This window comes from Medicago sativa, chromosome 1 (assembly GCF_051527215.1).
Source record: "Medicago sativa cultivar Bolivia chromosome 1, Bolivia_mono, whole genome shotgun sequence".
Lineage (NCBI taxonomy): Eukaryota > Viridiplantae > Streptophyta > Magnoliopsida > Fabales > Fabaceae > Medicago > Medicago sativa.
Window position 1 is genome coordinate 22908290 of NC_140749.1, and position 11666 is coordinate 22919955.

At 33.2% G+C, this 11666-nt stretch overlaps 1 protein-coding gene, 1 long non-coding RNA gene and 1 pseudogene across 2 annotated transcripts; 1 reads left to right on the forward strand and 2 right to left on the reverse strand.

Moving 5' to 3' along the window:
* The first annotated feature begins 7170 nt into the window (after positions 1-7170).
* LOC146953678 (uncharacterized) lies at positions 7171-8132 on the forward strand. Its single transcript, XR_015029956.1, has 2 exons — positions 7171-7238; positions 7642-8132. It is a non-coding gene; the product is annotated as an uncharacterized LOC146953678 (long non-coding RNA).
* A 1473-nt stretch (positions 8133-9605) lies between these two features.
* On the reverse strand, positions 9606-10909 carry LOC146953679 (cytochrome P450 76C1-like). The gene is made up of 2 exons (XM_085711437.1): positions 10756-10909; positions 9606-10163 (listed from the first exon to the last, which is right to left on the reverse strand). Exons 1-2 carry the CDS (start codon positions 10864-10866, stop codon positions 9696-9698), a joined length of 579 nt encoding a protein of 192 aa, XP_085567563.1. The 5' UTR covers positions 10867-10909; the 3' UTR covers positions 9606-9695.
* Positions 10888-11645, reverse strand: LOC146953680 (geraniol 8-hydroxylase pseudogene; annotated as a pseudogene).
* Between the last annotated feature and the right edge of the window lie 21 nt (positions 11646-11666).

Here is an 11666-nt window from a genome sequence, read left to right on the forward strand (position 1 = left end):
TGTACTTGTAATCCAATGGAAAGTTGACACCTGGACTGGACTTGTCTGATTCGAATTTGGACTAAATTTGGGACTTAAGGACCTTTCTGCAATTTTTAAGACTTTGGGACCAATCTGCAATTGACCTAAAAAGGACTAAAAACAAAAGTTTGACTTAAAGGACTAAAATTTAAATTGAGAAAGATTTTAAAAGAAAAATAAAATGGAAGAAAGGACTAAAGTGCAATTTTTAAGACTTGAAGGACTGAAATGCAATTAATAATAAAATTGAAATAAAATTGGTAATTTGGAAAAAACGTAAAGTGAAACCAATAAAAAAAATAAAATGGGCTAAAACGAACCAATTGCATAAATGAGGTACTTAAAAGTAACCTCTCTCTGTCAAAATTTCATGTGAAATGGCCAAAATGCCCCTAGGGACTAAAATGACTCAAAATGATTCAAATGCAATTTTAAAATGGTTTTTTAGCAGGGAATCAAAGCAAGAGTTCATACAAGTAAATTAAAAGACTCAGAGACAATTTTTAGGGGTAAAAAGAGTTTTAGCACAGGAATTGACTAAAATGCCCCTAGGGACCAAATTGGCCCAAAAATGGCTCAGATGCAATCCATGAAATGGATTTTAACATGAGATTGAAACAAAGACTTATACAAACCAAATGAAAAGACTCAAACAATTTTCAAGGACCAAAATGAGTTTGAATGCAGGAAATGACTAAAATACCCTTTTTCATGAATTTTGCAAATAACATTGAAATAAAATGCAGAGAAAGATGCAATTGATCAGAGACAAATTCAAATGACTTGAAATGCAAGAAAAACCCTTTGGATGGTTTAACATGCAAGAAAAGAAGAATTGAGCCAGTATTTTTAGGTCCAAAATTAGGGTATAACTAGCATGTCCCAACCTTCTGTGCCACATCCATTTCTTATCATTCACTGATAGAAGGCAAATCACCTTCTGATCAGCCAATTTAGAAAAATTGATTTTGTAGACATTATCAACTCTCTTTCCCTTGAACACAATGGATTTGTCTTCCTTGTTGATTACAATACAGTTGGTTTTCTCAAAAAGCACATCATAACCATTATCACAAAATTGACTAATGCTCAAAAGGTTATGTTCAAGACCATCTACCAACCATACATTATTAATTGAGGTAGAGGAATTACCAATAGTTCCTGTACCTATGATCTTGACAGACTGGTTGCCTCCAAATTTCACATTTCCTCCTTCCTTCATTGTTAGGCTGAAGAAGCTGGACTTTTCTCCTGTCATGTGTCTTGAGCAACCGCTGTCTAGGTATCATGATCTTTGCTTTGGCACTGCTCTTAGACATACCTGCATCATTAACATTTTCAGATTTAGGTACCCATTGTCTTATGGGTCCTGAAAGGTTAGTACTTGAGGCTTTACTCTTCGCTTCATGTACCTTGTGCTGTGAGTTGGGTTGCTTCTGATTAACCATCACCTTAGGTTTTGGTACCTCAGAAGCAGTAACTGTCTTCTTCAGAAACTTGGACTTCAGAACCTCAGATTTTGGTTTCACCAGACTCTGAGGAACAGGTTCTGATCTTTTCAGGATCCTGATCTTTTAAGTCTTGGATTCAGATTTGATCATAGCCTTTGGCTTAGAGTTCTTTAGCTTTGAGGTGATCTTAGCCTTAGAGCTAGAATCTTCAGGTTCTGATTGAATAACAGTTTCCAACTCAGCACCTTCAGGTACAAAGAAGGTTTTCAATCCTTCCTTGATGCATTCACAACATGCTTTGAGACTGATTTCATTTGGTTTCCCTCCTGAAAAACCAATCCCTTTGCCATTGTTTCTGTAAATGCTATAGATCATAGAAGCCACTCTGCTTCTGTCAATGCCAGATATGATAAAATCTTCAAGAGCAATTTCATGGTTGCTTAAAGGTTTTTCATTACACTTTTCTTGTAGCTTCTGACATAAGAACCTGAGCTGATCTTCATAAGTTTTACACATGAATTCAATGCCCCTAAGTCCTTGTTCAGAAGCTTTCAGATCCAATAGAGTTGATTTTTGCTGTTTTACCAAATCAACATATTTTTCTTTTAAATCCTTCAACTCATTGGTTCTTACTTCAAAATGTGTAAGAAGTTCTTTAAGTGACTCAACAAGTTCATCTCTGGGAATCTTAGAATATACCTCATTTTCATCTTCAGCATCTGATTATGATCCAGTTTCTGAAGTTGTTGTGGCAACTAACCCAACAGCTACCTTTGCATCTTCATCAGCTTCCTCTTTATCAGATCTAGATTCACTTCCCAAATCATCCCAGGTTGCCATTAAACTCTGCCTAATCTGCTTCTTGAATTTGCTTGGTTTGAATGTTGACTTCTTTGACTTGTCCTTTGACTTCTCCTTCTGAAGATCAGGGCATTCAGCAATGAAGTGTCCAGGCTTCTTACAGTTGAAGCATCCCTTCTGATCTTCTCTCCTTGAGCTTCTGGAGTTACTCCTTCTAGCTAGAAGCTTTCTGTTCTTCTTGGCCAGATACTGAAGTCTGTTGGAGAGCATGGCCATTTCAGCAGCATCTGGCTCAGAATCTGAACTTGATTGTTCTTCTTCTTTAGATTCAACCACTTTGAGAGCTTTTGAAGACTTGCCTTTGGATGGAAGAGCTATTGATTTACTCTTCTTAGTAGACTAATGTTCATTAAGACTTAACTCATGAACTTTGAGAGAACTAACAAGATCTTCGACACTTAAAGTGTTTAAATCTTTAGCTTCCTCAATGGCAGTCACCTTTGGTCTCCATCTAGCAGGCAAGCTTCTGAGTATCTTGCTCACATGGTCAGAAGCAACATAGCTCTTCTTTAGAATTTGTAGCCCAGAGACTAAGGTTTGAAACCTTGAGTACATCTCCTCAATAGTTTCATCATCCTTCATCTTGAATAACTCGTACTGATGTACAAGCATGAGAGCTTTAGCTTCTTTGACCTTCTTGCTGCCTTCGTAGTTTGAACAGAGAGAAGCAAACATAGCTTTAGCAGTGGATTTGTCACTCATTTTCATGTACTCTGCTTTGGGTATGGCAGTGACAAGAGCTCCTCTAATAATATGATGCTTCTTGTAGAGTTTCTTCAACTCAGGAGTATGTTTCTTTCTATCCACAGCAGCTCCTTCTTCATCAAGAACTAAGTCACCAACACCATCTTCTAGTATATCCCATAGTTCTTCATCTAAGCTCATGATATTACTATAGAAGTTGGTTTTCCACCAAGAAAATTCTTCAGCATCTCCGTTGAACTTTGGAATCTTTCCAACACTAGATTTCTTACTGTCACTATAATCATGTGAGACATTATTATAGCTAGTATGACCAGATCCAGTAGGAGTAGGAGTAGACATGTTTTTCTCAGATTTTGGACTGTTACACTGTTAGGTGTTATCAACAGAACCAAGGCTCTAGATACCAATTGAAGGTGAGAAAAACACAAGAAGGGGGGTTGAATTGTGTTTTGAAAAATTCTTCATTTCTCTAAAAACTGAACACACTGATCAAAAGCTAAGTGAAACAGCTTCTGAAGTGATAATCAGAATCTGAACGCAGCGAAATAAAACAGAGAGAGAAGAAGAAAGACACAAATCAATTATACTGGTTCCTTCCACAATCCAGAAGTAGTCCAGTCCCCTTGCACTTCCAAGGAGATTTCACTATAATGTAATATCTGATTACAATTGCTCAAGCACACCTGCAAGAGACTTCCTTTGCTCAAGCACACTTTGCAAGAGTCTTCCTATGCTCAAGAACACAATCAAGAGACTTCCCTTCTCAAGCACAACTGCAAGAGACATCTAGCTAAACAAAATTACACAGAAAATTGTTTAAGGTTGAACACTTGATATACAATCAGAGGTGCTCACAATACAAATTAGATACAGACTCAATAACTTAAGAATTTCTAAGATGAAACTTTGAGACACAGAAATTCTAAGTGAATGCAGAACAATTTCAGCAGAGGTTTGGCACTTGTAAAAATGTTGTGAGTCTTTCGTTCAGCATTACCAAAACTCTAAGTCTTCACTCCTTTATATAGAGGTGTGAAAGAGACGTTGTGAAATTGTCAGCGCATCAAAAGAGTCGTTGTTGAAGCTTGATCTTTCACCAATGATCTTTTGCCTGATTTGGTTGTTGTCCTATGAAGAACACCTTTGAAACAAATATTAGTTGTGAAATTGCCACCTTTGAATGCACATGCCTTCAAACACCTTTGAAATGACCGTTGCAAAATTCCACTAATCTTTTGCTGTCCTTTGAAGAATTTTGATCCATAAAACAACTCTTGAATCCTTGAATTTCTCAAATTCAGTTGATCTTCAGCTTCTGGTGAAATGGCTTCTGATGAGGCAGCTTCTGATGATGATGTGGCGCTTCTGGACCTCTAGTCTTCAGGAGCACTAATCTTCAGGAGCACTTATTTCGTCAGGAGCGCTTTAGTCTTCAGGAGCACTTTACTCACTTCAGGAGCGGCTTGACTTCAGGAGCGCTTTTCGTCTTCAGGAGCATATTGCCTTCAGGAGCGTCTAAGCTTCAATTCCGTTGATTTCTTTTGCTCTTTATTTTCTCATTCAGACCAATTAATGATGTAAAAATATAGTTCTGGTCCTGTACACTTGAACAAATATTAGCTAGTCCAATTTACAATTTTTAATACCTTGTTATCATCAATACTCTTTAAGGTTCATTGTTAAACACATTTTGTTCCAACAGAATCAATGTCGAATATTAAGCAGTCTGAATAGAGCTCTTATTTTTTTCAATGACACCAACAACAATCTTTATTATAGAATTTTTTTTTTGTTTAAGGGTATAATTGAGATAATGAAAAGGTAAGTATAGATATACTCATTTATTTTGTTACAATTTTTAATTGATAAAGGAAAAAAACTAAATATTTATGTTTATTGCACTTTTATTTTAATATTTAAATTTATTCTTATCTATTTGTTAGATGTGTTATTTGTATTGAAAATTAAGAGCATTTTTTTGGTAGTGGTCGGGGTTTGAATCCCGGACCTTGCATATTTTATGCATTGTCCTAACCAACTGGGCTAAGCTCACGAGGACGGGGGTTGTTTTCTTTATATATAGTATAGATATATCATTTATAACATATATTAAGTATTTTTTTTGTGACCAACAATTTTGATTTTACGTATTCTTATATCGATTCTACGGAAGTAATTGAGTAAAATCCTTCGATTTAGTTGCAATTTTACGATTGTCGATTTTGCTTTTCTCTTTCGTCCTGAAGCAAAATCTCGATATTGACAACTTGTATGTAACCATGAATTATTAGGATCAGTAACCTTCCCAATTTATCAGTAACATCTGGATTATTGGGAAAAGAATAGGATTCTAATCTATCATTTTATTGTAACCAAAAAAAAAAAAATCTATCATTTTATTTTATTTTATTTTGGTTACACTAATCTATCATTTTCTTCCGTCAGATGATCAAATATGCATACAAACGAAGCTTCATGGTCATTCTAATCTGTCATTTTCTTTTGTCAAATAATTATTGAGGTATTGATTAATTACCTCTTGCTAACTTCATGGTCATTACCTCTTCCAACTGTCTTAGAAAAACAATGGGTTCAAATTATGGTACATAGAATTTGATTGCTGCTCTGTAATGCATTTTCCATATGTTGCAGTCTGAATAGAGCTCTGTTGGGGCTTGCTTTTAACCTTTATTTTCCTTCATAGTCGTAATTAACATAAATTATTATTTGTTTATAAAAAAAAAAAGGTTATCGAGGTTTGAATCATGGACCTTGCATATATTATGCATTGTTCTTACCAAGGGCTTGCTTTTAACCTTTATTTTCCTTCATAGTCGTAACATAAATTATTATTTGTTTATAACTTTTCTTTTGGTTGTGGAGGTTTGAATCTTGGACCTTACATTTATTATGCATTGTTCCTACCAACTGAACTAAACTTACAATGACATATTTGTTTATAATTTATGCTTAGGGTGATTCCAATAATTTGATCGCATAGTTTTAACTCTTTTCATTCAAATTTTTCTTAATAGAGAAATTAATTTGGCTTTTGCTTTTCCTGGATCTCTTGTTGATCACTTCTTACAGTTACTCACTTGGCGGGAATGCCGTGATCTGTTCATCATTATTTAAAGGTTATTTGGCTTGCATGTGCTTGGGCAATATGGAAGGAAAGGAACATTCGTATCTTTAACAATGTGGTGTCTGACTCTTTCATTATACTAGACAAAATTAAGCTAAATTCTTTTTTATGGATGTCTTCGAATCGTGTCCATTTAGGTATTGTTATCATGACTGGTGGCGGCACCCTCTCCTTTGTATGGGTGTCATGTAATTTTTGTTTTTTTTCCTTGGTGGTTGGTGTCCTTTACATAGGGGCCATGTCTCTGTAAATGATTGTGAGTGAGTCATCACTTTTAGCACACTTTGTGCGGGGTGATTCACTTTTGGTTGATGCAATATATTCCATTTTGATTTGTTCAAAAAAAAAAAAAAATTGGCTAGTGAGTGTGCCACATCATTTTATTTGCCTTGTTAGACGGGGTTAAGGTTGTTTTTGATGGAATCTTTAAATGGCAAGGTGGATATAAAATTTATTTTTTTACGTGGGGTTTTTCAAAACTCGCCCAAAATTGAAGTAGCATTCAATACAAAATTACTATTTTTTTTTTGAGGCAGCACAACATTACAATTGTTATTGTTTACTAGCGAAAAGACAGACACATGTTATTTCAATGACACCAACAATATAATAAAAAAAAATATAATCTGAATTTTTTTGAATGACATCAACAACAATTTTTATTATATAAAATATCGTTTAAGGATATAATTGGGATAATGAAAAAGTATAAACAAACTCATCTAATTTATTACATTTTTTAAACGGAAATACTTTATCCGAACAAGAGTTTCACGAATGTGTGTGATTTACTTCCATTTGCAATTCATTTTCTTCTAGTTTTCCATTTGAAAAAAGAAAGATATATGCTAAATATTTTATCCACTTTATTATATTTTTTTTTTTGACAAAATCCACTTTATTATATATATCTTATGTCTGCGGTGCTACATCATCTTGCTGCATTAAAATGAAAGATGTGTCAATTAACATGATACCCACAATGGTGGTGAAGATGACACTCGTGATAGCGGTGGTTCCTACTTCCTATCCTAGAATATACTTTGCACTTTGTGGTAGGTGAATGAGATATTTTGAATTTACTTTATTTTTAAGACACTAAATTATAAGGTTGGGTTTGTAAGTAGAGAGCTTTACTTTGCCTAAAAAAAGCAGTAAGCAAGTGAGCGCGTTCGTGGGAGATTCGCGAGATATGCTTTTGACAAAATTTATTTGTGCATACACACATATATTAAATATTAATGTGTTGTATTTTATTGTGTCAGATTTAACATTTATTTGTGTCAATGACTTAGTCAATGAATTAGAGTTATTCTGATTTATTTTGATTTATTGTATTTGATTGTATAGTTAATAAGATTTAATTGTTTTTCTAAAATAAAGCGATGACCTCTCTTTTGAATAGAAACGTTTTTACCCAAGTTTCTGTCATTTCAATATATATATTCACACAAACAGGGTGAACATGTTCATTAGTATGTCAAGAAGATACAAAGAAATGGCTCAAAATCAAAAGTTTTTCATCGCAACCTTGATTGCTCTTCTTGTATTTGCAGGAGATATGTGGACAATTAACATATTAGTCTGAATTTTTTTCTCCTGTACGCTAATAATATTCCTTATATATATTATATATAAATTCACTAATGATGTTCTTTTAATTAGGAATACGCAACAGTGAGTGTAGAAATGTCGTACGTACCACCTGCATCGGTCCATGTCAACATGGGTCTCCTGCTTGTAATGATGATTGCAAACACAACGGCTATGCGAGAGGGGAATGCGTTCTACCGAAGCAGCAGTATTGTTGTTGTATACTTGATTAATGATTAGCTTTAATATTTGAGCTATTCTTCTATATGAAATGTAACGTTGTTCAAAAATAATTAAGCTTCATTGCAACTAAATAAAAACATGATATATTAACAAGAATTTGAATTTATCCATCATATTTCCTTTTTCTTATTGTTTTGATGTAAATTTTGAAGTGTTTTTTCATCAATTCCAAATAATTATTTAAAGTTAAATATTAATATTGGTCGATTCTAATAATAAAGAAATTGAAATGTACCACTGCTGTAAATAAAAAAGTAGGAATATAGTGAAACATTAGACATTTCTTCTAATAAACAGATATAATCTATATCTCCTATCTCCTATATCTCCTATCTATATCTATATACATACATACATACATACATACATACATACATACATACATTTGAGCATGTTCCAAGTAGTTAATCCACTTGGCAGTCTATTATTTTCTACCAAAGCCAATGACTTTTTTTTTTTGAAATTTTTGAAATTACCAAAGCCAATGACTATTGTCATTAGTTTTACAAACCATTCAAATGAAATTATTTTTCATAATAAAGGAAACTATTCAAATCTAATATTAATGACATTAAAAATGGATTTGTTTTGACTTATTCTTAAATTGGAATTGAATTTTTTTTGTTAACTTACGATTTATATCAAATTGTTTTTCATAATAAAGGAGACCATTCAAATCTAATTTTAATGACATTAAAAACGGATTTGTTTTGACTTATTCTTAAATTGGAATTGAATATTTTCTGTTAACTTACGATTTAATATACTGCTTAATGTTTTGTAACCAAAATATACTGCTTAATCATGTATTTTATTTTGTGTAAATTCATTTACATGTTAATTAAAAATAATATTTTTCTATTAAATTTTATAAATACGATTAATTTCCCGTACTTGGCAGTTTAATATAATAGGGAGATCAAAAGTATAATCAAGCTTCCTTCAAAAAAAAAAAAAGTATAATCAAGCTTTTTTTTCTTTCTTTTTGCCAAAGTCTCGAACCGAGTTCTTCAGGATTGAAAGGAGACATGCAATTAAGCCTTATTATTACTCCAGCCTTAAATATAAACAAAAATTTCAAACAGTATAAATGTAGCTGGTTAAAAATTTGAATCAAGTACTTCCATCGATCTCAAGTATAAACAACATTTCACGTTTTAGGTTAATTAAATAACTGATGTATTTAGTCAATATTACAAACCAGATACATGAGTTATTCAATAAACGTAAACACATATGTTTTACTTGCAATTGAGACCAAAGGGACTATATCAACTTTATTTAACCTTTTTTTTTTCTCACATTCAAGATCAGAAGGATATTACTGAATAAATGAATAAAGTGGATGCAAACTTCACGTGAATGATTCCAATTCATTTTTACATTGCTTTCTTATGATTCCACTAACATTCTCACTAGTCACTACATTACAAACAAATTAACAAAAGGAAACAACACCATGCTGCATTAGATGATAAAACAAACAAAAAAACAATACGTACACAATTTATTTTGTCACATATGAAAAATTCAATTATTGCTAACTTTAATTGGAACAGCTAGCAAAGGTTGAGCCTTCTCCAAAGTAAGTCCAAATTTATCATCCATATTCATATCCTCAGGTTTGATTCCACCATCAAGTTCCCAATCAAAACAATTAATAAACAAACCCAACATCAAAAACAAAACCCTAATAGCCAATGGTAAACCAGGACAAATTCTTCTCCCACCACCAAAAGTGTCAACTCAAAATTTCTACCTTTAAAATCAATATCTGACCCTAAAAATCTCTCTGGTGAAAATTCATTTGGATTTTCCCATAGATTTGAATCTCTTCCAATAGCCCAAACATTAATCAAAACTTGTGAATCTTTTGCTACTTTATAACCATTTATTTCTAAATCAGTTTCAGCTTTTCTTGGAAGTAATAGTGGAACTGCTGGGTGTAATCTGAAAGTTTCTTTTATTATTGCTTGTAAATAAGGGAGTTTTCCTATGTCTGATTCTTCAACTAAGTTTCCTTTGCCAATAATTTGGTTTAACTCTGATTTTGCTTTTGACATAATATTTGGATTGTGAAGTAATTCAGCCATTGCCCATTCTATTGTTGAAGTAACTGTGTCAGTTCCTGCCACGAACAAGTCCTAGCAGCAGTAACAACAACAATAAAAGAAAAAATTAAGACAACAAAAGCAACATGATAATTATTTTTTTATTTTTTTGCTATTATGGTTTATTTTAAATTGCATTTGCCATAAAATATTTGAACTCTCCGCAGTCACATTCAAACTATGGATTGTGGTAGCCAAACTAAACTTAGTAAAACTAAAAACCTCCTTGCTTGACCTCATGTCAAGTGTAAGAGAAATTAAGAGTACAGAGCGTATCTATAAAACGTGTACTTACTTCATACACGACATTGACATGTAAACACAAATAATAATATGAGAAAATAAATGGCTAAAATCTAATTTGTTTTCCTCACAATGGCATTTCCATAAAAGAACAAATTAGTCTATTTGCTATTTGTTATAATGAATCAAACTTAACAAGAGGTTAATTTTTCCGTGTTCTATAAAAGGTTGGAGATTGAATTCGGCCACCACAAAAGTCGATATTATCTATCAAAGAGTGAAAGTGGCAGACCGTGACACATATAGCACATGTGAATTAGATAATATAACTTATGTGGTACTGATGTAAAAAATGGGAACAAAATTCATAAAAATCACATACCACAGATAAACGTTCAATCTTATCTTTATACATCTCTCCAGCATTATTCTCATCATCAAGCATATCATCTAACATATCACTTTTACCACAATAACCCTCCAACTTCCTCATCTTCAACCGTTGATCAACCAACCCTTGAAAAATACCTACCAACTTCCCAAAATATTCACCAGTGACCAGTCCTTCTTCTAATACCGATAGGATCCAAAACTTTCAAAACAGGAAAACAATCTGCAATATTAGCTCTTCCAACTTCCTTCATAATATTTCTAACTAATTCCTTAAACTCCCCAGCTATATCACTTGAACTAACCAAATCAACTGAATAAATTGTATTCGACAACATATTAATGGTTGTTTTAAAAGCAAGTCTTCCAATATTAACCGCTTCAAACTTCTCCGCGCTATTGTTTATATCGTTTGAAAGTTCGAGAATCTTCTTCTGTCTGAGTGTGTGATTCATGTCAAGGTTTTTGTTCGAGAATAATAAGTTGTTGCATATTTTTCTGATGTCTTTCCAACGTTGAGAGATATGCATAAATCCTAAACTGTAATTATGGTGGTTAGCACCTTTCATTGCATCAGGGACTATTCTATTAGAGAGGGATTGGTCGTTGATTTGAAGGACTGGTTTGGCGGTTTCCGCAGAAGACATAACTATGGTAGTTATTTGGCCCAATTTTAAGGACATTATTGGGCCGTGGATTTTGGAGAGATTTGCGAGGGTTTGGTGGGGCTTTTGACCTAGTTGATGGAGGTTGCCTATGATGGGGAGGCCACATGGACCTGGTGGAAGTCGAGGTTTGTGTTTTAAGAGAAAGGAATGGAGGAATTGGAGGAAGATGAAGGTGAAGAGAATGAGGAGTATGGAGTTGAGTGTGTCCATTTGTTGTTGTAGGAGATGAAGTTGC

Coding starts and splice junctions, on each gene's coding strand:
- LOC146953679 (XM_085711437.1), bottom strand. CDS start 10,866: ATGAGGAAGTTGGAGGGTTATTGTGGTAAAAGTGATATGTTAGATGAT. Junction 10,164..10,755: donor AGATTGAACGTTTATCTGTG/GTATGTGATTTT, acceptor TACTGCTGCTAG/GACTTGTTCGTGGCAGGAAC.